General features: G+C 45.9%; 1 protein-coding gene across 1 annotated transcript in view; it reads left to right on the top strand.

Moving 5' to 3' along the window:
* The window catches only part of LOC135397086 (homeobox protein six1b-like), a 38,043-nt gene extending 17,525 nt beyond the window's left edge, over positions 1 to 20,518 (top strand). Inside the window, exon 2 of the mRNA XM_064628421.1 lies at positions 17,832 to 20,518. Coding sequence (XP_064484491.1) covers positions 17,832 to 18,264 — 433 coding nt within the window. The 3' untranslated portion in view covers positions 18,265 to 20,518. The remainder of the gene's footprint in view (positions 1 to 17,831) is intronic.
* The last annotated feature ends 4,010 nt before the right edge of the window (positions 20,519 to 24,528 follow it).

The raw sequence follows: 24,528 nt of genomic DNA, 5'->3' as shown, positions 1-24,528 counted from the left end.
GCATACTTTTATGTCCTCGTATGTACCTATATTTCGCGAAACCTTAATTTCGCGAAATATTCGCGAAAATTAATACCTCGCGAAAATATCTACCTTTACAGTGCGTATGCTTCAAATAGTAAAACCAAATAGTAACTTCCTGACAGTTAGTCCTCAGGGGTTTACTACTGAAACTGTTGAAAACCGAACTGTTCAATCGGTTCTACTTTTGCGCGTGGGAACCCCATATGGAGAAAGTGCCTCGAAGTATAAGTCCGACTTCTAAATACTTAAACACACGCACTGCCGCCCAAGAACTCCGGCAAACTGTGAAGTACCTATATGTGATAGCGATGCGATGAAAATGCTTAACAAAACGCGTATTTTGAATGTTCATTGTTGTGGAGATCTTATGAAACAAATATGCAAGTCTTGCAGCATCTGCTGATGGCTTACAACCAGGTGTATCAATATACACTCACACAAATTATACCGCGGTAGCAACGCCATACCTTCAAGCTCGCATATTAGTACCTGCATAGTAGTAGTATTGCTTATAAGCTTGCGTGGAAGTCTACTACCAATTGCGTATTGGTATATCAACCTCGGGTACATTCCATGAAGAATATTTATTGCACTTGCTTACTAAAAGTTCATAACATGACCAAACCTCACCGAACATGAGCTATATCTATGGGTTCGTGTCAGCTCCCGATACTGCTGAAAAATCAAGTACAGGCTGTCTATAAACTACGCTGCGTACCAAGTATATGATGGTACCTTTTTAAATACGTATAAATGCTCAGGTTAGGCCCCCTTATATACTTTTTTGCTCTCATTATGTGCACACCGCATACTTCAACAATGATTTATTCCCTCCATCAAGGTTCATCTTCGCGGATATAGCGCTCTTTTCGCGCGAACGTTCGCATGTTTTTTTTTTTTCCTCCCGCGGAAACTCTCCAAGATACACAAAAACTGCGCCGCCGTTGTTGTTTTCATCCATTTTTTTCCCCAGCTCTATCTGCCTTATTTTAAATCAGTCATCAAAAACTGCCGCGAAATTTCGCTGGGTTCGCGCAGACTTGTTGTAAAAGGACGGCTCTTTGCCAGGATAGAGAAAAGACCAAACTTTTAGTTCGTCAGCGGGAAAATATTTTCGCCCGCCGTCAGCATGTCCTCGTCTGGCTGTTTTTTTTCGCTGGCGTTCCATCAACGCTGAGTTGCTAAGAATGCTCTCGTTGTTGTTCTCAGGGAGGGTTTCATTAGCGTGGCGCTTTTGTCCGCATAATTAGCTGAGATATGCACGAGGAGTATATAGATGTATGGGCTCACATTCAGGATCAGGTATGGTGTACATTGCAGTATTTTAGCTGAGATTTTGCTGAATCTGAGATAGGCGTAATCACGACAAACAAACAAACAAACAAAAAAAGAAAAAAGAAAAAAGATCGTCATAGAGTCACATTTTGTGCTAGACATCGTTACTACTACCAAAATACCCGACTTGAAACACGCCTCTCAACATGAATACATAATATGGGTTGCGTTACCTAACTGGAAAGGCATCACACGAAAAGAACTGCCCATACATAACTTCTCCTTAACTCCTACAATACAAAAGCTTATCATTACGCGACTGGTGTCTCAGATTTACCGGGAAGCGAGTTTTTATATTCGTTCAATTCGTAAAACGCAGGTAAAAAATCGTTGTCTTCATCATCAACTCGGATCGTCGACACACAATTCTCTTTGAGAGGCCGCTCAAAGTATGCAGTGAATCCTCGTTAATATGACCCCCGCTAATCTGACATACGCGCTTTACGACCATACTCCTGGGGAACAATGCAGCGAAACCTCTGCAAATCCCCCTGTTAAAGGTACTGTAAAGCAGCACCGATCAAATGTCATTTAGTGTGGCTATTCGATAGTCCAAACCAACAGGACAAAAACTGCGCAAGTTTCATTCCAATCGACGGTGCAATTAATTAGAAAATTACAATTAAAGATTACGGGCAACACTGTACTAGGTATTCGAAACGAGTCCGTACTCCTGACACATACGGCGGCAACCACATTGCATGCGTATAACACTGGGCCCGAGATAACAATCCACCACAATCCACCATAAAATCCGCCCCTGCAATCCAGACAACGATCCACATCTGAGGATAAACGGATAAGCGAACTGAAATGAAATGCTGAGCCGTTGAAAAAAATGTGTCAGACGTTCAAGAAGCCAGACAGCGTCGGGACTTGTTTGTTCACAGAGGTTCACACAGAGAGTTTGTTCGTTCGAAAGAGGCCGCGAACAGAAGGAGCATGCAGTAGTGCATGCAAAAGTAGGGAGAGCTTCCATCGAACAGCGGCCAGCACTTTGTTATTTCGCAAAAAACACTGTTAACAGGGGTTTCAGAATGCATAGGTAAACAGGAAAACTAATAGTGTGTAATACCAATTCCGGTGTAATAGTGTGTAATACCAATTTTCAGTGTTGCCCGCTGTACAGGGGGTCTAACCAGGCGTCGCACCGCTCCACTACGCCGCATCTTTCATGACAAATTAAAAATATTTATAGCGCGTTGTCGGCCGTATGTTTTCGCATTTGGTATTTAGAAGCAACAAAGTCTCTAGTCACATCACCGGCATATCATGCTTGTCAACTGCTTTACAGTGCCTTTAATATGACAATTCCGTATTATGACCAAAATTTTCGTGAACGACCATGGTCATAATAACGAGGGTTCACTCTATACATTGCCCGTAAACCAGCAAGGGCGGATCCGGGAGTTTCCTCCCTCTCTCAGCTTGTTTGGCGAAGATTTACGGTCGGGCATTATCTTAAATACACTGCCTATAAGATCAAATGAACCACTCGCAGACGACACAACGAATGCAGACGACAAAAATATAGACGTGGGACTCGAGACACCGGGACCCCTCCCAGATCTGCCCCCTGGCAGACATTTCGTCCTTGTGGCTTCGAATCGTCACGCTATGAGTGCCTGCCAACATGTCCACTTTCGTATATCCTGGTTTGCACTTTGTCACACTGATTGTTACGAAAGACGCTAAGGTATTCAAAACCATCGCTTCACCAGCGGTTGCTATGGTTAGTTCGCAGCCGTGTCAAAAAGAAACTTCTTCACAAGGAACAAGCACACGTTGATGATGATAACGTGAGGTGTGTCCGCAAAAGAAAGCTACGTCAGTGACTCTTTGAAAGGTTGTTCTTCTCCATCGGTGGCCTCCTGCCAATTATGCCATAGGCAATGATCAGTCTTAGTGGATATTACATCTTGTCACAAAATATCAATCTACTAGAAGATGGAGGCGATGATTAGCTAACAGTCTGAGGCGATCGTGATCAACAGCGATGGCCTTTGAAGGTATAATAACAGGAAGTAAGGTTGGCGTTGTTCCTGACTGAGAGAAATGAGACTGACGTGATATAGCATACAACGGGATGTTGGAGACGTGGGTACTGCTAGTTATGCAGTACCCGCGACAGTAACCATACAGTGCAAAAAGAGTATACGTTACAATCGTACAACGATATCGATAACTAAAAATCATTGAGATTGGGGAGAAAAGTAGAACGACACAAACATAACTCATGCAGTGCTAGTGTTACGCCATATAAACACGTTTTCTGTTCCTTTTGATGATCGTCGAATGACTGACTGTTTTCCTTCAACGTTTCCTGATTTCGGAATTTGTCCTCGTGAACCCTTGCCACCGGTTCGCTTGTGTTCTCGCCATTCTTTCAGTACCATTTTAAAATACCCGTTTGCCACCGGCGCTGCGTGGAGCCGGCAAACGGAACGAAATTTGATCCGTCGCGACCCCTAGCGAGCGATGCGCAACCCCAAAAGCCACCCCGGCCTTCTGCGACGGCGCAGACGACAAAAATATTAACAAATAAATTAGAAAAATAAGAAAGAAGGGGCCATACACGCCTCGTTTGCAGTGGGAACTTTCTATAACCCCATCTGTTTTTGCGGTTTTCTTTTTAACGTCGTTTCTGGCGTTTACTTTTTTCTTCTTTCCGCTCGTGAAAGCAGCGCCAGTGTCGCCTTAATGATGGGAAGTTTGGACCGCCTCGAGGAAGTAACGTTGTTGTTGTTGTTGATGTTATAGCACGAGCGTTTTAATGGCTCAACTCACTCATTCAGAGTGAATGCATGTTGAGTGAGTTCCATGCATATACATTGGAAGAAAGCCTTTTGAACTTCCCTGTCGAGAAAAAGAAAAGATTCATTACAATGTCTCGAAGACGCCCATTTATAATGATCCTTAATGGATGACTGTGAATGAACGCCGTGTAATGAGTCGCGATACTTTCAATACAACGTCGGTTCATCAATGGACGTGTGGCGTCGTCGTTGTTGTTGAATGAGTTCGCCCCCATTCATTCTTACATTCCTCCGAAAGGAATAAAGCTACAGAGTGATATACGCTGCGCAGACGTTAAAATCGCTGGGTTCACATTGGATGCCCTAGCTTTATTCGCGTATCACATCATGCTTGTCGTAAGCAACGTTCTCTTGCGCGGAATTTGACGTCTCGAGAGGTCAGGCACCGTATAATCGGAAGCTAGAGAAACAATATCTTTAATTGTATGGGTTACATGTTCCTTGCGCATGACGATGGATTGATGATACACACACGAAGGGACGTACGTGCGCGTACTCAAGGAACACTTTGCCTCCATATCTTATTTTTTTAATCAATCAATCAATCAACATGTTGCCTACAAGTCCGTCGCACCAGCTCGTTGGAATTATAGATCAAGCTCGCTCAGTCAGTGCGCAAAATATAATGCCTGATTCGTGAACATCCTGCACTTGCAAGAACCTCCAAGACTGAATAGTTTCGGTTTCTCCAAGATTAAGTGACGTCATCGAGAGTTGGCGACTTTCTCCTAGCAACAGCACTAGCGTCTCCGCTCCAGCAGCAGAATTTGGCACTTTCAGAAAAAAAATATTCGACATCACATCATGTCAAGCATCCGGTCTGGCCCAAAGCCCATAACATCACACCGCCATCAAAGCCTATCACATCATAAACCATCATTCGACATCACCATCAGAGTCCGTCCCGTCATAACGCATCATTCAACATCACAGCCCTCCATATCATAAACTATTAATGAACATCACAGCTTTTCAACTTCACAGCCCATGACATCTAACACACCACCGCGACGGCCGTGTGGGTAAAAAAGCATGCGCTGGTTGGTGGTAGCCAAGGTCGTGCTGGGTGGATGGTGGGTTCGAGTCCAACAACCGGCTGCGCTATCTGAGGTTTTCCCTCGGTTTTCCGACAGACTTTTCATACGAATATCGGCTCAGTTCCCGTTGAAGTCGTCTCAGGACGAAAAAAAAAACCCTTCTGTCCTCCATACTTTCCGCTGTCCTCTCTCCGTCTGTCCGCATCTGTACGGCGCTCATAGCCACAGTTGCTTCGCGGCACTAAGCCGTGTCCGAGCCGTAGTGTTTCACATGAAAACGTCACGATTTCCGATTTCTTTGCTCCAAACTGGTTCGTCATCATAGCACAGCGAAGGGGGCGCGCGTCGTCACCCATCTCCGCTGCGCCTGGGGGTTCTCTGGCGGGCTCTGGCTCCTCCGCAGTACTGAGTCCCCCCCCTGGGGATGCACTCCATCGTCTTTGTAGGTCACTTTCACAGTCGCACAAGTCGAAGTTGCACCGCTGGTAGAGTGTAAGGGCTCGCTGTGTGCAACGGCAAGTCGAATTTGCCTCCGCCGACCCAAGCAGCACAATATATTGGCCCAATATTGGACCAGTATTGGCGATATTGGCCAAATCTTGGACCAATATTGGGCCGGCATTGCCAATATTGGTGCAATATTGGGCCAAGATGTTGTGCCGCTTGGGGATAAGCTTCTTCGGCGCTCCCGTAGCTCTCTCGATCGCTCGGTGCTGGACTTTGAGGGCTTTTTGGGTTCCTCTCGAGCCGTCCTTTCTTCTGATTTCAGTTTCTTTCAATTCTGATCATATTTAGTTTCACATATGCCGACATTCTGGCAAAATTTTGATATTTCAAATTTGCAAAATTGTAACATTTTGGTTATTGCTGTTGAAGCCACTATCGCTTAGGGTCCAGGTAGGACCTCTCAAGCGCTTTCCAACGGCGCCTCGATCGGCGTCCTAGCTTCACGTGATACCGAGATAGACTTCCTAGCTGCAAGGTACGCGCACCCCTATATTTCCGCGCGCACCCAGAGATTGCGGCGTCCGCTGCAATGAACTTGTTAGCTGGACTTGTACACGTGTAGGTCATCTGGATTTAGCCGGTTGGTTGCTATCGGTTTATTACTCACCGAGTTATCGCGCCATGAAATTCGGCATAATTTCGTTGCATGGTAAATTTTCACCTGGCTTCTAAACCGAACTTACGGACGTTTTCACGACAAAAAAGAACACACGACAACCCATCCAACAGCTGTGGTGAGGAAACTGAAATCGACCTTCGAGGAACAATGTTTCCAGACGCCTGGATAGGTTGGGCACCGCATGACGTCACACGTCTCAAAACTAGAAAGTAATTTTATGATCCTTCCCCTTCACACTGAGAAAAAACTATTGTGGGAGAATACGGTGTGAGGGACACGTAGATAGTAGTGATTGATTGATTAGAAAAAGAAAAATGTGGAGACATTAGTCGCAAAAACACTCGGGACTGGCTACGCCAGTACGCGAAGGCTCACTTTGACCATAAGAGCCTAAAGACACGAGATTAAGTCTGTCATAGTGTCACTTTAAATCTTTGGGGGACCTGTGTCACGTGACCACCAACGAGGACATCGCCCACAATTCAAACACGTGGTTACTCGCGCATTGCAGCGCACGTGAACGCAATCACCAACCACACACACAGAGAGACACACAAAAAGCACAGGAATCAGCAACGCAAGCAAAAGCGCGGGAAAACCGATACCGAAACCTTCGTGTAACCGAAGAGGCGCGCGGGTGTGGAAAGCGACGATAACCAACCCGGGAGTTACATCAACGTTCTCGGCCGTTGCGTACACAAGTGGCAAAGTAATCTTGTGTCTGTCCTCAGCTCATATCTTTCGGTGTCTTATCCGACTCTGCTACCGTCAGCGTCACCCGATGCGTCCAAAACGGTGCCCGATCGAGAGACCGGTGACGATAAGCGGTGAAGGAAGCGCGGGCGCTTCTGGGAAAACGTGCAACGGACGTGGACTGATTGACCTGTTGTTTTTGTGCGAGAGACCGGTCCGTCTTTTCCACGTTCTCTGCACTGGACCGTGAAGTTATTGGCACGCATACCATTTGTTCCCTATGCCTTTGTTGTTCATGAACGCCGCCTCGATGTTTTCCCTGGGTACTGCCTCAGACGCCTAACGGCGAAAGTGAGCACCAGCCAACGCCGTTTAAAGAAAGCCGGACCGCTTAAACAATGTGACATAAGTGTTTAAGAGTCCGCCAATCACGATTGTTCTTTCGGCGGTTGTACCTAAACGAGCCTCCATGAAGCCGCAATGGGAGCCACCGATAGCCATAAAACGCCTGTTTCAAATCGTCTGCGTTGGTTGGCTTAGGCAGATGACATCGCGACTCAAAATGATCACGTGACGATTGACGAAGGCGTGAGAGGTGGAATTAGCGCGGCTTTGTGTGTCTAGGTGGCGTTGGCATAGCTTCCAATGAAGCCGGCCCAGGAGAAACGACGCCACCACCATCACCCTTATTTATGCGTAAGAGGTTCTTTAAATGCCCACAGTTCTATATCACCGGCTGTGCTGTTTGAGGTTTTCTTTGGGTTTTCCGGGAGACTTTCCAGAGCGATGTCGTTACAGTTCCCCTTGAAGTCGTCCCAGGACTCATACTAACCCCCCCCTGTCCCCACTCCTCCTTGCTATTCTTCCTCCATCAGTCAATCAGTCCACGTCCGTACGCGACGAATAGCCACAGTTGCTTCGTGGCGCTTAACACTAAATATAAAGAAATAATGCCCACAGCGCCAATACATGAACAACAGGAAGGGAGTGGAGACGTGCGTTCTAAAATGCCTTTGATGCTAGTCGATGTTGATCATAAACTTTAGGTTTCGGTCGCCGTCCTATTTCTGTCTGTCTCTCGGCAACCGTGACACCGAAAGATGGGCAGCACCGAGTGGCTGCAAGGTGGCGATGCGGTGGTTTTTCCAAGCGGACGCACTGAGCGTATATCTGTAGGGCCCAGGGTTCTATTTTGGGAAGAGAGCGTCTTCCGTTGGAGTTCACAGGCCGAGGTCAAACTCCAAGGGCTGAGTCAGAGGAAGGAAAAAAAAGAAAAAGAAACAAAGAAAGAAACACACAGTTAATGTCTCTGTGTTTTGGCCCTCCTGCTGGATGCGGGGACTGTTTTAGCATTGCGCCTGACGTCTGCGTCGCCAGACCACTGTTGTCTCGGAATGCTTGATGTAATCTTTGTCTGGCTATGGTTCCATTTCACTGTTTTGATTTGAATCGAATCGATCTGGTTTGACGCATCTAATGGGTGTGTAATGGTAATGGTGACAGATAAAAGAAAAAAATGGGGAGGTGAGTCACGACTAAATCGGACGGGCTACCCCAGTACATCTACGTAGGGTGATAGGTGTGCATTGTCATCAAGTAGGATAACTAGATGTGGCGGTGCACCGATGGAAGCTCTGTCATACATGCCGGATAGCAATGCATCTGCAGAGGGATATTGCCTTCGAGTGAACTGGTTCGCATGAACAGGACATCCATTTCATTTCACATATTTCCATCAAACGACGGGGGGCTTCGGCAAAAAGCAGCAAGGCTGCTTGACAAGTGCCGGAAACCCGAAGCCGGGACGTCTGGACATTCAGCACCGGTTTCTTGTATATCCCGCAACTTTCTTGAACACATAGCCACTTCGCAAATAGTCGTGGTGACTTTCCGTAGACATTTCCTTTTATGGACATCACGACGGCTTCTTGGTTGGTGGTATGGATTGAAAAACGCCGCTGGCAGTCTTGAACAGCAACAGACTTTCTACGTGCAGACATGGGTTTACGGGTTGAGGCTGTTTTACCTCGCCATGGACCCACAGTTTCAGAACGCTAAGCCATATGCACTATTTACACATGTCGGTCTGCATTTCGCTGTGGTGCCAAGCAAACGCTGGAAACACATTTTGACAAATTGTCATCAGCAGATGCCACCGCATTGTCTCCACCAACACCAGCTGCTCTCCTTCTTAATTCCGTCGCGACCATTCCCTGTTACTTCAATATTAATGTTCATGACCTCTTTTGAGGCGTTCAATACACAGTACTTCCACTTAATGTCGACTTTATTAGGCAATTTCTAATTCTGCAGCTGCGCATAATTTACTGAGACGCCTTTATATCAATACTTCCTAGCATATTCCAATCAGTACCAGTACGAAAAAGGCCTTATCAACAAAGTACCCTTGAACATAGCAGGAGCAGGCAAGCTAGCTGGTGTTGAATTGATATTAACATTGCCTTGAGTTTGAGGGGAAAACACAGGACGAACACAGGACGAGATGAACAGATAATCTATCTGTTCATCTCGTCCTGTGTTCGTCCTGTGTTTTCCCCTCAAACTCAAGGCAATGTTAATATTAAAGTACCCTTGTATTAAAGCTCGTTGTTCCTTTTATATAACCGGGTTTCCCAACTTTCAGCAACGTGTCCTGGACAACACAGACCACATAGATTTAATGAGAGTGCGAACTTGTCTTGCACTCCTGTATAGTCTATACTGCATTAAAGTAGCACAGAAGTCATTTTTAACACCCAGTTTTCTTCCTATAAAACTGTTAAGTAGGCCAGTAAGACGCACCATGCGAAGTAATTTACACCACAGAGTCATAATTATCGCAGAAATTGAATTTAAAATACGCCGCAAAACGCGACCGTGCGCAACGGTGGTGAAGAGCAGTACCAGTATGTGATCTGACTGGAACCTCGCGCTGACGCTATAAGGAGAACGCTCGCTGATTGGCCTAGAGAAATGTCTCTGCTATTCCGCTGTCGTCTGCTACTCGGCTGTTCGGGGTTCAGATAAAGCCTTTCTCATTGCTCGGTAATGCTTCGGCCGCTCCTTCTATCCCAAATTCTCCGGGAAAACTGGCAAAACAGGTTTACGGCGGCAAAGGGACAATGCGCTGACCCCCACTGACCGGCAAACCAGAACGAGTCTCCTTATGCCGTCATCGGTGACGTGCCATCATACCTCCTCATCCTCGTTATAGCTGGAGTGGCGAGTTAAGGGTGAACGCGCGAAGCTATGTTTATGCGAGTTTTTTTGTGGGAAACAAATTGCACACATCAAAACCTTTCGCGCTATTCGGTATAATGACACACACACTTTCATCAGATGTCTTAACCTGAAATTTTTTTGGATGGCCCTCTGTGCTCCTTTAAACCCTGCGATAACAGTCTTCTGCAATGAAACTTAGCGCTCACTTCAAAACCAAACTTCTAACTTACAGAAACTAACAGTGATAGATACATCGAGCACACAACAATGACAACCCTCTTATGACGTCAGCACGTATCATGTGAGCAGAACTTACGAGTGATGACGCCCATGTTTACGCCACCACCGAAAAGACCGCTCAATGTTCGCAGACGCTTACATATATCTCCGTCGTAAGCAAACCCATCGTCTCTTTGATGTCGTCTGTTCGCGATCGAGACGTTTACGTGCGTTTGTGGAGCAGACGTATTTTTAGAGTGCTGCCGCTTCCGCCCGACGTCATCAACAACAGAGGGCGCTTGTGTTGTCCCTTCAAGATATATGCGTAAGCGGAGCGCGTCCCACTCGTTTGCGTTCAATTAGCCATCGGAAGCAGACAGTTTTTTTTTTGACGAAATTATGAAAAAAGTTACGTCTCTTACCATACTGCTTTATCACTTTTTTTTTCAGAGTGATGGCGTCGTCCGTAAGGCAAACTGATACGGCAAACGTTATCATCTAAGTTGTTTTTGTAACAAAATGAAAATTAAATTTTTTTATTTCTTTCAGGTTCTTCTCTGTATTTATTTTGTCTGCTAACACAATCACCCGCAGCATAAGTAGCTTAATTCCCGTGTTGAATTACTCTTGGAGGGGGGGGATCCATTTATTTTGGCAGGAGAAGTCAGCCCGAAACGACGGCTTACTATTACAATTGGAAAGATGACCAAGGTGTGATAGAGTAGGTATGCCACTATCGAAAGCTTTTTTCCAGCAGGAATGTAATTCTTACACGTTGTGTCAATTTGTGTGCACGATAAATAATAAGAACGTGTGCATCTGAACACTTTTTCATACTTGATGACAATACACACTGATTATGGCGACTTTGACAGGTTCCCTACCAAATTCACTTGGTAGGTTCTTTGTTGTCCGGTATGTAAGATACAGTATACGTCCCTGTAAAGGGGACTACTCCATAGGTAGTTCACTAGGTAGGTTCTCTATGGATGACATAACACACATATTTTGACGACATGTAGTCATCTCCCCTAGTGTAGTTCCCCTTGGGTAGTCCTCCTTGATGACAGTACTCATTGATGATATGTAGTTCCCTTCTTGACAACAACACACACATGTAACTGGTGTAAGAATAGATAACCAAACCATCTGCAATATAGCCTAACGGTCGCTGATCACTATTGCTCCACGAATGTTTTTTCCCTAAAATCTTGATGACAGTACACACCTGTACAAAGGGGTCTACTTCCATAGGTAGCTCTCTCGCTCGATGATAATACACCACCCACCCCTGCTTCATATTAATACACATTTTTACGCGAGCTAGAGTTTCAATACGTCCCTTATACTCTGTGGTGCCCAAGTGGCCAGTTGGTGCCCAGCATTACAAGATCCTCCAGAATTGAAGCAGTTTCTTATGCTCGAACGAGCTGCAATCTTGTTGTTATAATGTGCCTCATTCGGTCATTCCGTGGGTCATTTCGGGCTCAAACGCATTAACAACATCAGAAGCATAAATGTCAAGATAACAATTATCAGAGAAGCACGGCTGAACTGCTGCGTGAACTCTCAGATTCTCAGCCGTCGTCGGCGATAACACATGACACGAGGGTTTCGGGTGAAAATGACACTTCGTGGGAATGTAGCGAAGCCTATGCCGTACAGCGGAGACTTCGTCGAAATGACAGTGATGAGTTCTTGCAAATCGAAAGCAATGTACGAGAACGATACGCCTAAAGGAAGCGGTCACAATCTGCAACGCCATGTCAGCCACTTCAAAGGAACAAGGTGATTGGCCTAATGTTTTGGGAACCGTTATCTGGAACCAGGTTCCGGCTCAACTATAGAACTGCCAGCGGCATGACCGAGCGGCCCAAGCAGCACAATGTACTGAAAGTCGAGTGCAATGGGGGTGACAGCACATCCAGAAGAAAGACAACAGGCCAAGTTCAGATCTGCTGTAAGCGGCTTCAACACCATTGAATTACTTCAAGATTATTCATAACAGCAAGGAGAAATGTCAACTAGGCAATAACAGATCCTTCTCCAACCTTCATTGTATGTGGATATATTCCTGTGCTCAGCTTCAAACGTTATGGGCGCAAGACTAACTTCATATTTACTATCACGCTAAAAAAAGGAAACAGAAGGTTGGTCCGTATGAGCTTTGTTTGTAGTTTTCATTTTCTTCACTTCAGATTCACTTCACTTCAAATTGCAATTCCGCTTGTGTGGTACGTAAAAAATCAACTGACGCAGTGGAGGCAGTCTTCGAGACAGGGGCATCTTTGCACCTTATCTCCTCTGCTACTAATAAACAAGCGCCTGCACTTGGAATATGTAAATTTCCATTGGCATCACAACGTAACATATATATTTCTCCTTAAATTCTGCGAAACACGAAAAAAATATTTTATGGTCCATCATTTCAGCGGGATCAGCCCCCTGTGCAGAGCAACCACAAACTCGCAATGTGGCAGACATCACATTTCCAGTCTCCCCGACGCCTCCGGTACTTAATGTGCCATCATCGGCCAATCACTCAATTAATCAAACCTCTTTTCGAAACCGCCGACATAAAAAGAAATAATAATAACGTACGAAGGCGAAAACGATGACGGGGCCAGCAAACCTCTTACACAAGGGCTGGATTTAATGACGCCCTCAACCCGAAAGCAGGCGATGCTCTCGCTGCTAAATGGCATGGATCACGCATGCGCAATGAGAGGGCAAAAACCATTCCCCGAAACAAAATGGCTGCCTAATGGATCGTGGATGTGGCATGGTGAGTGTGTTGTATGCAAGGGGCAAGGCAGATGATCTGGGAGCGAGGCTTGTGTTGGGATTCGTTGGGAGGGCATTCGTGCCTCGCTAATGGTCGATAACGCTGGGTGTTATGGCTCGGTGTAGCTCGGATGGGGTGATGACACGCAGCACGGAATGGTTGCGCGCGGAGTGATACATGAAGTATAGGTGATATTTTTAACGGATCGTCTGAAAGAAGGAGGGGCGAAGTATACAGGGAGATATAAAAGCGTACAGCGATGGGAGTGATTAGGCAAGGCGGCCTCGGTCATTATAGGCATAGGTAGTTACCTAGAGGACTAGGCTTGCGATTAGGCCAGCATGGTGAGCGGCAAGCAAGGATAATATAAGCAAGTTTATGAGGGTCCAGAGGTGCTACTTTCGAAGCTCTTACCAGTTATGATCTTAATGTCTACCAGAATATTTTGTACGATAAGCAAATGGTACGTTATGAAGTCTAGGGGTACAAAAATCAATATCGTAGCGCATTTATGGTTACGAGCCATATTTAAAGCAAGGACCGGAAGCGAATGGTACAAAAAGCAGACATATGTCTGCGTGCGAATACAACCAAGGGTGCCCACCCGAGGCAATGTTTCACGTCGTTGTGAAACTACGCTGTTATCAATCACGACTTTGAAAGTGGGCTTCAACGCAACGTAACTAATCGTTCCGGGTTCCGATCCCTCTTTTGGAGACAGCAGCAGACTGCTTTCTATAATGCGATTGCCAGTCTCTGAAGGTATCATCGCAGGTTACCTGCCAGCAAGTCTTTGTTTTGCGGCTTTGGCCAATGTGATCAATCAATACAAAAACAGCGTTAGTATATTTTAACTATTTGCACAGCTTACCCTGTGTGAAAAGGGCCGTCACGTGTTAAATCTGCGCGCGCGGGAGACGTCGGCAACTAGAACGGAAACATGATATGCTACAATTCATATTCCTCAACGCATTGTTGTCAGGGCACATCGTGCCAATCTCCAGTTTCCGCGGCAGGGAATACACTGCTAACGCCAGCTTATGAATGGCGTCGTGCGTTCCAAAGTCAATAAATGACGTCATTACCGACGCCATCGCTCGTCTTAAACCCGCAGCCCATCAAGATCTGTGAGCTCTGAGAGAATCACGCGACGAGAAAGCGTCTTCTGCTTCGGTCTCTGGGTCTGGTACTCGTACGTGTTCGTCTGGCAACGCTGTCACCGACTTGGCAGCTCCTTTGATAAGACCCTCCTGGCAGCCATCTTTTTTCTTGCTCCTTTCTTTCATTGATGAAGCCGTGCCTCTAAAGCAGACTTCGAGGAACCACACGACTTCCGACGACTTCAGTCCACAAATCTGCCTGCGCGCCTGTACCGATTTGTCGTCTGTTAGAGAAATGGGGCTATTAATCATCCGTTAGTGCACTGTGCACGTTCTCCTATCTGAAAGTATTTGTTATTGAGTATTTGTACGACCGATTCTGCATGAAAACACGCGCGTGGGGGGGGGGGGGGGCGAAGAAAGATGCCATCTGTCGACTATTTGTCGTCTGCTAACGTGAGAAACCGAAACCGAAACTTTTATTGGACAGACCCATAGACATTGCTGCTAGCCTATATTAACACTCCGTAATAACGCCGCCACCTACTATTTTACGCCAAATGTGGTGCACGTACATGATGCTTCCCTAAATATTTTGTTTAGGAAGCGTGTTGAAACACTTCCGTCACTTCTTGAGCAGTCGTCACCAAAGTGCAAGTAAATTTTTCGGTATAAAACCGGGCAAAAGTAATATGGCTATCTCGATGCATTCTTGAACACGTAGAAAGAAACCATTAGTGGACAGCAACTTGAGAAGCATCAAGCAATTCATGAGAACGAATGCGCGTAAAATCGCCATCACGGAAAAGTCGGCTAATTGTATGCGAGCGTGCAGAATTGCATGGCACGCTCCAGCAAGCTGCCTGAATATTCATGCGTTTCCCCTTCTGTGTTCTAAAATGCACCAGACCGCTTACTTCATGACTCGATTGATGGAACGCAGAACGAGAAACGTTTATAAGTTCAAAGTCGTATTCCTGCTTTGTTGAGGAGACGGTTCTTAGAGGTACGCGTTTAGAAGCAGAGCGTTCAAGTCAAATGGGTGAGATGGATTGAAGCTCCAGTGATGCTAGGCAGGAGTCACGCATTTTGGAACTTCTTTTTCGGTGTGCCATTGTGGAACGCGTCTCAGCGACAAGCAAGATGTCATACATTTTGATTGGCCCACGTCTCCACACTTTTTTTTATATTATGCAACCGACCAACCATTTTAATATGTGACACAATATGAAAACATATTAAAAAAAATGCAAAAGTGGCCACAATTTGAACCACCACCTTTAGCAGAAGACAACACTTTGTTCTTGCAGACGACAGAGGGAAGAAGAGCAGAATCGGGCTGCGATGCAAGGCAGACGAGAAAGAGAGAAAGACGATTCATTACGAAAATTGCGGGGGACGTCCGTCAGAGGGAGGCGGTTGGGGTTATCTGGGGGCTGGAACGCTTCAGGGGAAACAAATTGAAGTGTGAGGGGAAATTACACTCCTCTTGTCTTTTAAACGCTGTGCGTGGGGGGGACGGAGGGTGTAGTGGGCTCCCCCGACAACGCAGGGTGAGCAGCTGGCTGGCTGGTGTGCGAGGGCATCACACCGGTTGCCCTTCTACACAATGATTGGCTGAATGAAAACGCATCGAGATGGCCGATAAACAGGGAGATCATATCGAAGAGAGTGCTGACAGGGATGGGGAGAAAAATAAAGCCGTACTCTGCATTCTGTATGCTCTATTGTCAGAGGTCTTGAATAGTGAACGCGCTCTCTCTGTTATTGAGGGTACATGACTTTGTCTTGGACCGAGCGGTGGCATTGTCATCGCTAATGTCCATGATTTATTCACGTGCTACTCTGTCGTATGCGACAGCGAGTAGGAGACGAGAGAAGCAAAGATAACGGCTTCATGTAGCAGGTAGTCGACCTATACGGAAGGTATTTTATAGTTTCATTGTGACATAATCTCGTTCCACAACTAGAAATCTGTAGAAACGTGCTTCAAGCGGAGCACGAAATAGTGCTACACAGCGCATCATAGCGTTTCGAACGCAGAAATGCTTCAGAGACGTTCGTCTGCTAATCAGAAGCACTGTTCAACCACGTCTTCGAACTGTCGTCTGCTTCGGTAATTTGGAGCACTTGGATTCGTACATTTCGAGCTCTAAGCTGCTACAGGCTCAGTGTCACGACCACGACCTACTAGATTATAACGACCATGTCGTAATCGGCAACCCCGATGAGGAGCCCGTCCGCACGATCCGCTAGGGGCGCTACTTATCGGCCCGCGAGATCTCCATCATGATTGGACAATGGAACGTATACGGATACAACGGACGTATACGACTACATACAACAGTACGACAATACGACGCAGACGACAGCAACAGCTCCTATGAAAGCGCGTAGAATGATGCTGATAATCGACTTTAGAAAGAAGTAATTCCCTTGGGGCATCCATCGCCTGTACAAAAATACTAAGGTAAGCTGAAGTACAAAGTATTGCAGAAATTGAGGAAGCAATAACCGGGCCGATTGGTAGCGCCAGCGCTTCGAAATGCGGAGCTGGGAAGCGGTGCCTTTTTGACGTGGTCGTTATAATCTAGTAGGTCGTACTCAGTGTACAGCCGAACTGAATATTTTCCGTTAAGTGTGATCCTACCGTACGTCGCAATAGCGTTCTCTGTCGTAGCGTTCTCCGGCTTTTCACTGAGAGCTATACGCTTCCTTGGACGCTGGAGGAACTGCTGCACAGTCCCACAACGTGTCCTAAATATAGCTTTGTCGCTTCCCTTCTAAAGACCGCGGGCAGACCCTAGGACCCGAACCACAGAAACAACTGCCGTCTCTTCATCGCATGTACCACTATTTGCTTGCTGTTTTTCTTGAAATGCGAGGAAGCGTTTTATTCCTAAAGTATTTTTAGAAGAAGGTTTCTGCTCTTCCTGTGGTAAACTGCCTTGTCTTCGGTCGTATTTGAGTGCTTAGCTTGGTTGCTTTCCATGTGAGACTGTATAATTATAGAGTGTGCAGAATTATGATAACAAAAAAAAGAGAAAAAAAAGAAAGAACAAGAATAAAGAAGACGGTTATGCTGGGGTGAACAAGCTCGGAAAGGGGCTCGAATTTCCGTGTGCACCGCTACGTGCCAGAGAACATGCTGGTGGGGGTTCCAAGGCCAATCCTTGCTTCCACTTGTGAAAACCCAAGCAAGTGTCTACGGCGGAGTTTTCAACCGTTTAAAGCATTGGTTCTACGTGTTTTAGAAAAAATAAAATAGAAAGAAAAGAAAAGAAATGTGTACTTTACGGGCTTGACAGAAAGTTGTGTGCTACATATCTCGAAAGGTCTGATTTGCAACCTGTTCACCAAATTAAGTTTGATTGATTTGCCTACTGAATTGGACTGTACTGCGAAATATGTGTATCAGTTCAATGCCAACTACGATGAGGGTGACCTAACCAAATATGATTTTGTGTCTTACAGGGATCCCAACGACAAGACCCCGCAGAAGGTATCAGGCAACAGCAACCACTCCAGCAAGTCTGGCTCCGATTCAGGGGGTTGCCTAAGTCCACCAGACCACTCGTCCAAGCTTCAGGACCGGAAGCCGTCATCAATCCTGGACTCACCCCCTCATCTTCAAGGCCCTGTCAGCCCTCCGCCCCCTTCAACCCAGACCACAGACATCTCTTTACATCCACACAGCGTCAATGGCCTTTTCGGCAACGACCTCAAGTCATCCACGGTCTCTTCGGCTGTCTTAGGAGGCCACCCGCAGACAACCCTTTCGGGCGGCGACCCCTCTTCCATGATCCCGGGTACCACAGCAGGCTTCCGACTGGGACATCCTCTGGTCTCCGCTGCGGCCCTCGGAGACCTTAGTCTTGGACTCACGCCTGACTACCAGGCTTTATGACAATCAGTTGCGGGGACCACTACTGAGTGGCCCCCGCTCTGCTTGCTCCCACCGGAACCTCACCTTATGGCGGCGCAGTCCAGGACTGCAAGGACTGAGTCCATGTTCTGTACGTAGGGGAAATCGCCGTCCGGATGTTACGCTAGTCGTCAGCGGAAGTGACGTATGCTGACGTCACGTCGTGGTGGTGTGCCCTGGCTTCGGCGAGTGCTAGTCTAGATATCGCGCGAACTCGCGGGATTTTCGTTGCTTTGTCTCAAGAATTCCACTGTCTGAGTAGCGGGGCTCGTCCCGAGTGAATGTGTGTAGCAGACAACATCACAGTGACTTACCGTGTCGTCTGCTCGTGTCCGGAGACTGTGTCTCTCACTTCATGGAGTTATTAGCCTGAAGTTGATGTGGCTAGCAGGGACAACGTCGCATGCAGAACATTTGGAACTGCGTAGTGTTTTAGTTGTTGCTGAGAAGGCTTACATTCTGGAGTTTTTTTCTTGAATACCTAATAACAGGACATGCGAAACAGGACATCAAGAACTTAATCAAAACTGATTCCTTCGGAAATCCAAATCAGCGAAAGTAAGGAACATCTGTCTATCATCATCAGTCCTGGACATGACGTTTCACTCTTCTGTTATAACGAAAACGCTGAAGAAGAGGAACAGCAGAAATAGATTGTAGAAGAACACAAGACCTTCAGCCCCCCCAAACACCTTCTAGAGCGACCTGTGTGCAAGGTGCACTGTGTACTTTACTTTGTACATACACAAAACTTATTCCTTTCATGATTCAGCTGGACGCGCAGTTCATTGTGATATATAAGTTCGTGTGCGTGCGTGTGTGTGTGTGTGTGCAACAGAAGCGAAAATCAGTTCGAAGATCGAAAACGAAGAATGACTTCTACCTCTACCGTGACTTTCCTTCTTTTAAAAAGTCAAGAAAGTTTTTGTAGTTGGTAAGAGTGTATACAGCTTCTTTCGTTCCCGCCTGTCGCTTGGCAGTTTGCTGTTTATTAGTGTGTGACGTTGCTTTTCACAGTGTGAAAAGCAATTCATTCAGCACCAGGAACTGTCTGCTGCTCCGGGGAGCAGGTGATATAGGAGAAGCGAGATGTCATCTGGTTTTTTTCTCTGCGAAAGTGTTAATGAAAATGTGTCAACACCGGAAGCAACCCGAATCGAAATTGAAGTTTTACGAAGGAGATTGGCAATGCTCCTCACGTTTTTAGTGTGTCTCTTTGTGGATTAAGATGAACACGCTGTGCGTTATAGATTGTATCTTGCGCTCTTGTGGAAGCAGATGGTTTTAGAAAGCACGTTACGACTTTTGTAAAAAAAAAAAAAAAACTGATAGTGAATGAAAAATGGTTTCCAATGATTAAGCGAGAAGCTCTGGGCAAAGGTATAAAATGTCACTGTAATAATATTACCAATGCTTTTGGAAGCGCGCTTTTGCGTGTGGAGAGCGACTAACGACTCCAGGGTTGGGGTGACTTAGGTTTACGGTTTTACGATTAGTAAAAGTCTTTCATAAAGATGGCGTAGTGAAACGAAAAGTGGTTTCCATTGGTGCACATTTCGTCTAGGTTCTGCACGTTTGATTAATATCAATATGTTGATCCAAATAAGAAATAATTTGGAAGGAAGTCTAGACGTCGGACCATATGACTGCATGCTAAACGTTTCACATCAAAGGTTTCTGGCACTTCGAAGCAAGGCATATGACAGTCTGGCATACGACACTATTAAAAGTCAAGCAACAGTAAATAGCACATACAAACTTTACAATTGCTTTTGCCCAGTGTTTCTCCGTATGTCGTTATAAGTTTTACGGCAAATGTTAAAATATTAGAGACAACATTATTTTACTGTGTAAAGGTCGATCGCTAAGAGCATTGTCCTTGCGTTCAAACACATTGTATCCATATTGACCTATTCGAAGGATCACGCGAAAAAAATCTTACAACACGCCATCATGTGCGCTGATGTTGACTATGGGTCGTGGCAATTCGTTTAAAATAACATCTGCTCAAGTATGCCCTTTATGTGTAAAAATGATAAATGACGGTATTGTATGTCACAGAAACTGAACGTTTATTCATAGTGCACGAGGAAGTGACGAGCGATTACGAGCAGAGTGACGCTGGTCTCCAGATGAAATGAAAGCGACTGTGCACATAGATAATGACACTGTTTCATATTGTACATAGGGATGGAATATAATATAAATAAAACAGCAGGAATGACATGAAACAGAAGTGGTTTCTGGATCTTTTTTCGAGCATGCTGTGGACACAATGACATCGCTTGTTTTGAGCACTTTACACATTACGTCTTTCAGACTGATTACACTCGCTCTAAACGCAATACGAAGGACACTGAAGAGCAAATTATGAACCAGTCGCGGCAGACACGATGCTTTAAAGGGTCACTGTAGTTGACACGGTGCCCTTAAGACCTGCACATACGCGGGCAAGGTAGAGCTCCTTTGAAGCACGAGTGCCCTCCGAGTGAAGTTGCTTTGAAATCAGTTTGCGCAACACATGACGCTACCGTTCTTCCTGAACTGTTTTCCAGAACGGTCTTCCTGAATCTCGCGCACGCCGCCAGATGGTGGTGGTGGCAGTGCGATGGTGATGGGACTGCTTGCCGTAGTGGATCACGCTTAGGCAGACAAAGTCACGACTATCAAAAGATGGATCATACGTCCTGGGCGGACTTCATAGGGAGCTGTGCAGACATTTGCCTCAAAGTGCTTGAGGAAAACCCAGGGAAAACACCCAGACAACACAGACAGCGCCAGGATACGAACCTGGGCCACGCGCGCCGCCAGAAATATGGCACTGGCTCTTCAGCCAACCCCCCCAAATGACAGAGCAATACAATATATTTTCGAGCAGTGAATTCTAAATCGCTAAATGTGTACGCGTTTTATTCCAATATAGTTCGGCGAGTGTATGTGACAGCGAAATTTTTAATTAGTAGCAGAAGTCGCTGGTATTGTGGTGTCGTGTAGGAAACGTGGTGGGTACTGAGGACCTTCGTGCGGGCCTATCGAATTAAAAATTGCTCGTATTAAGCGTGATTAGACTGCGTGATTAGACGAAGATTACAAAACTGCCTCAATGATTCCTAAAAAAATATTTCTAACACGTTTCAATTTCTCCTTCTTTTCTGGCCATCATGTATCTACATGCCAGTTTTAGTCCATGCCAGCTTTAGTCCATGCCAGTTTTAGTCCATGCCAGTTTTAGTCCATGCCAGTTTCAGTCCATGCCAGTTTCAGTCCATGCCAGTTTTAGTCTATGCCAGTTTTAGACTGCCAGTTTCAGTCTATGACAGTTTCAGTCTATGACAGTTTCAGTCTATGACAGTTTTAGTCTATGACAGTTTTAGTCTATGACAGTTTGTCTATGCCAGTTTTGGTCTATGACAATTTTAGTCTCGCATATTCGTGAGATTCGTGCAAACCATCGGCAGGCCGTGCGTTCGAGACTACTCCGTTTCAGTCGCAAAGGAGATGGCCAATCCAGTCTTCCCAAGAACGAACGGTACCCAAAAAGGAGATTCTGTCGTCGTGTCACGGGGGACACAAACGCCGTTCCGATATAAATGCCCTTCTCTTGAAAGGCCTTCAGGGCGCGCTCGTTTGTCAGGGATATTAAAGATATTTCAGGTGTAGCCGTTGAACAACGCAAGAATTCACAGTTTCATGTTACGTGACAGCTACGATCGCGGATGACGCCACAGCAGTTAACGTCTTCGCAGAGGACGATATATGTTTCGGCAACTATAGTACCACGTCAACCCAGATGCTAGGGCCGTCCGACGAGGTTCGAGCACGCGAATTTGTCCGGAGGTTCTCGGAGCTAGGGAGAAGCGTAATAGCCGTAATTCCCTTCAATATTGTCAAAAGTTAGCCGTGAACCCTAAACAAGACTACACTACTCTTGCCTCGCTATGGATAAAACGGCTGAAAAGCAGGGTTCTAGCAATGGATATCACTTTTGAGTAGCCTACATCGCTGCTCTTCTTAAAGAGCGTATACGTACTTAACATGACGTAGGATTACATATGCCAACACTCCACTGAAACAAGGAAGGTTAAACCCGAATACCTTCCGTGTAACAGCAGCATAGCTCACTCGTGCTTTTCGAAGAGAAGCCAAAAGATGACTGTATATCACCACTTTCCTGTAAGTCAGTGACATTAATGCTCAATTTATGACTAATCCCAGAAGTCATTTTGGCCTTCATTAAGTGTGAAGCGGCGACGCCACCTGCCGGGCTGAGGGAAAAACTCATTTGGAAGCAGACGACGCGTTTCACAAGGGTGCGGTCCGCTTTTCGCGCGAGAATTAATCACTACTCGGTCACCTTTTCTTGCGTTATTTTCCGCACATATCCTTCTTAGTTTTTATTTTTTTCATTTTCTGTGTCGTCTGCTTTCGAGGCACACTTCGCGTAAAATAAATGTGCGAATGAAAAGTGGCCGAGACAATTTATTTTAAATCGGAGCAGAGGATGTAATTCTATTTGTAGGCGACGTAAGTCTTGTAGCAGAAGCAAAGCGAGGAAATGCGTATATTTCAAAGCAGACGATAAGTTGATTCCGAAGCGCGATTTCACGGAGAGGAAGCGCCTGGGGTCAAGAGTATACACAAGTGGGTGTGGGACCAATCAGTTCTGCTTCTGTTTAACGGAGCGTCGTTGCATATGGGCTGCTGATTGGAGTCGGCGTACTCTGAAAAACAAGGTGCCAAATGTTTTATTTTCTCTTTTTTCCCAAGTCGGTGGCAGGTAAGCTCGGAATGGAAGGCCTCGTTTAGCACATCTACCATATGTCAAGACCTGTAGATCGTAGATCAAGTATAAGCATCAAGATCGTCCTGCTGGCGCCGTTTCGAATGTGAAACGAAAAAGTTATAAAAAAAAGCAACAGTGCATATATCGAGACACAGCGTAAATCTCGAGCTATGTCGTTGCCTGTTCTATATATGTTTAACGTAAACGTATCTTTATCGATCGATAAGTATATTAATCAACAGATGTAATCATGAACAGAGATCAACACGGGTGATATGGGAATAAATCAGCGCCCGCATATGCGGAGTAGGCGCTGACAGCGAGATAGAGATAGATTAGAAGGAGGAAAGCAAGAGCGCCGACAATCTTGTTGAAAAATAAAGATAACATTAATCAAATCAATTGGTTCGCCATATTCTTCCCATTCGTCAATGCAAAACGAATCTGTGGGAAGACACGGGAATGAACCGGAACTATCTACTTAGACACGGATGGTGTTCACGCCGCTCGGTGTCGCAGTTCGTGCTTTACGAACCGTCCGTTCAGCATCCAATAATAATTTATAATTCAGCAATACTTACCGACGTTCGCGTCGGCTATAGTGCTTATCGTTGGCTCACTGTAGGGTTCCGCGTTTTCGATGTTTATTTTTGTGCGGATTCAGTGTATGTTTTTCGATGTTTATTGATTTTCGCGAAATCGGTGTTTTTCGATGTTTTTCCTTGCGTGTGCATGGTTTACCCGACGGTTATCGGCGAATAGCAACTACAATGTAATTTCAGTGCTGTTCGCGTCTAACGCTGCTTAAAGAGGAACGGCCTGCTGAGTACGAGAATATGTTAACAACACCTCCAAATACAAGTGCCTCTAAGAAACAGCTCCACCAAATAAGTCGCGTTCTATAAGTGCTGCAAGAAATGACCGGAAGACGTTTGTTCACCTGGTTCGTTACGAGGATTCTACAGATTCTCGTACATAGATTTGCGCGCCGCACCTCTTCCATTGCCCACATTAATTGTCACGCGACAATACTTGCGACAACATCTTCCTTGCCTGAGAGATCACAATCTTGATTTTCGCAAACGTAGTTCGTGGCCCTCTTCCTGTTTGTTCCCACCTCGGGTGCCGCGGAAAGACAGCAGCGCCATACGTGGAAAGTGGAGGTGTATGTACTGTTGTAACCTCTCCACTAAACAACTAATGGCCGGTGACCGAGATTCTACTTGACGTCACGTCCCTAAAAAGTTCACAAGAGCGGCGGGGCACCTATACAATGGCAGAACAATGAGATTCCGACCAGCGCACCCGATCCGGAATAAATGGATTGACCCTGGAACACTCAATGTGGTCGCAGGTCATCCTACCATAGGGAATACCAAGAAAACAAGAGTAATAAAGGAAAATAAGGAAAGCGTGCTCGGCATGTTGGCAAGCTGGGCATGTGCAACAATTTATCTGTCGCG

Source organism: Ornithodoros turicata, chromosome 6 (assembly GCF_037126465.1).
Source record: "Ornithodoros turicata isolate Travis chromosome 6, ASM3712646v1, whole genome shotgun sequence".
NCBI lineage: Eukaryota > Metazoa > Arthropoda > Arachnida > Ixodida > Argasidae > Ornithodoros > Ornithodoros turicata.
This window is presented reverse-complemented; position numbering and strand designations above follow the sequence as displayed.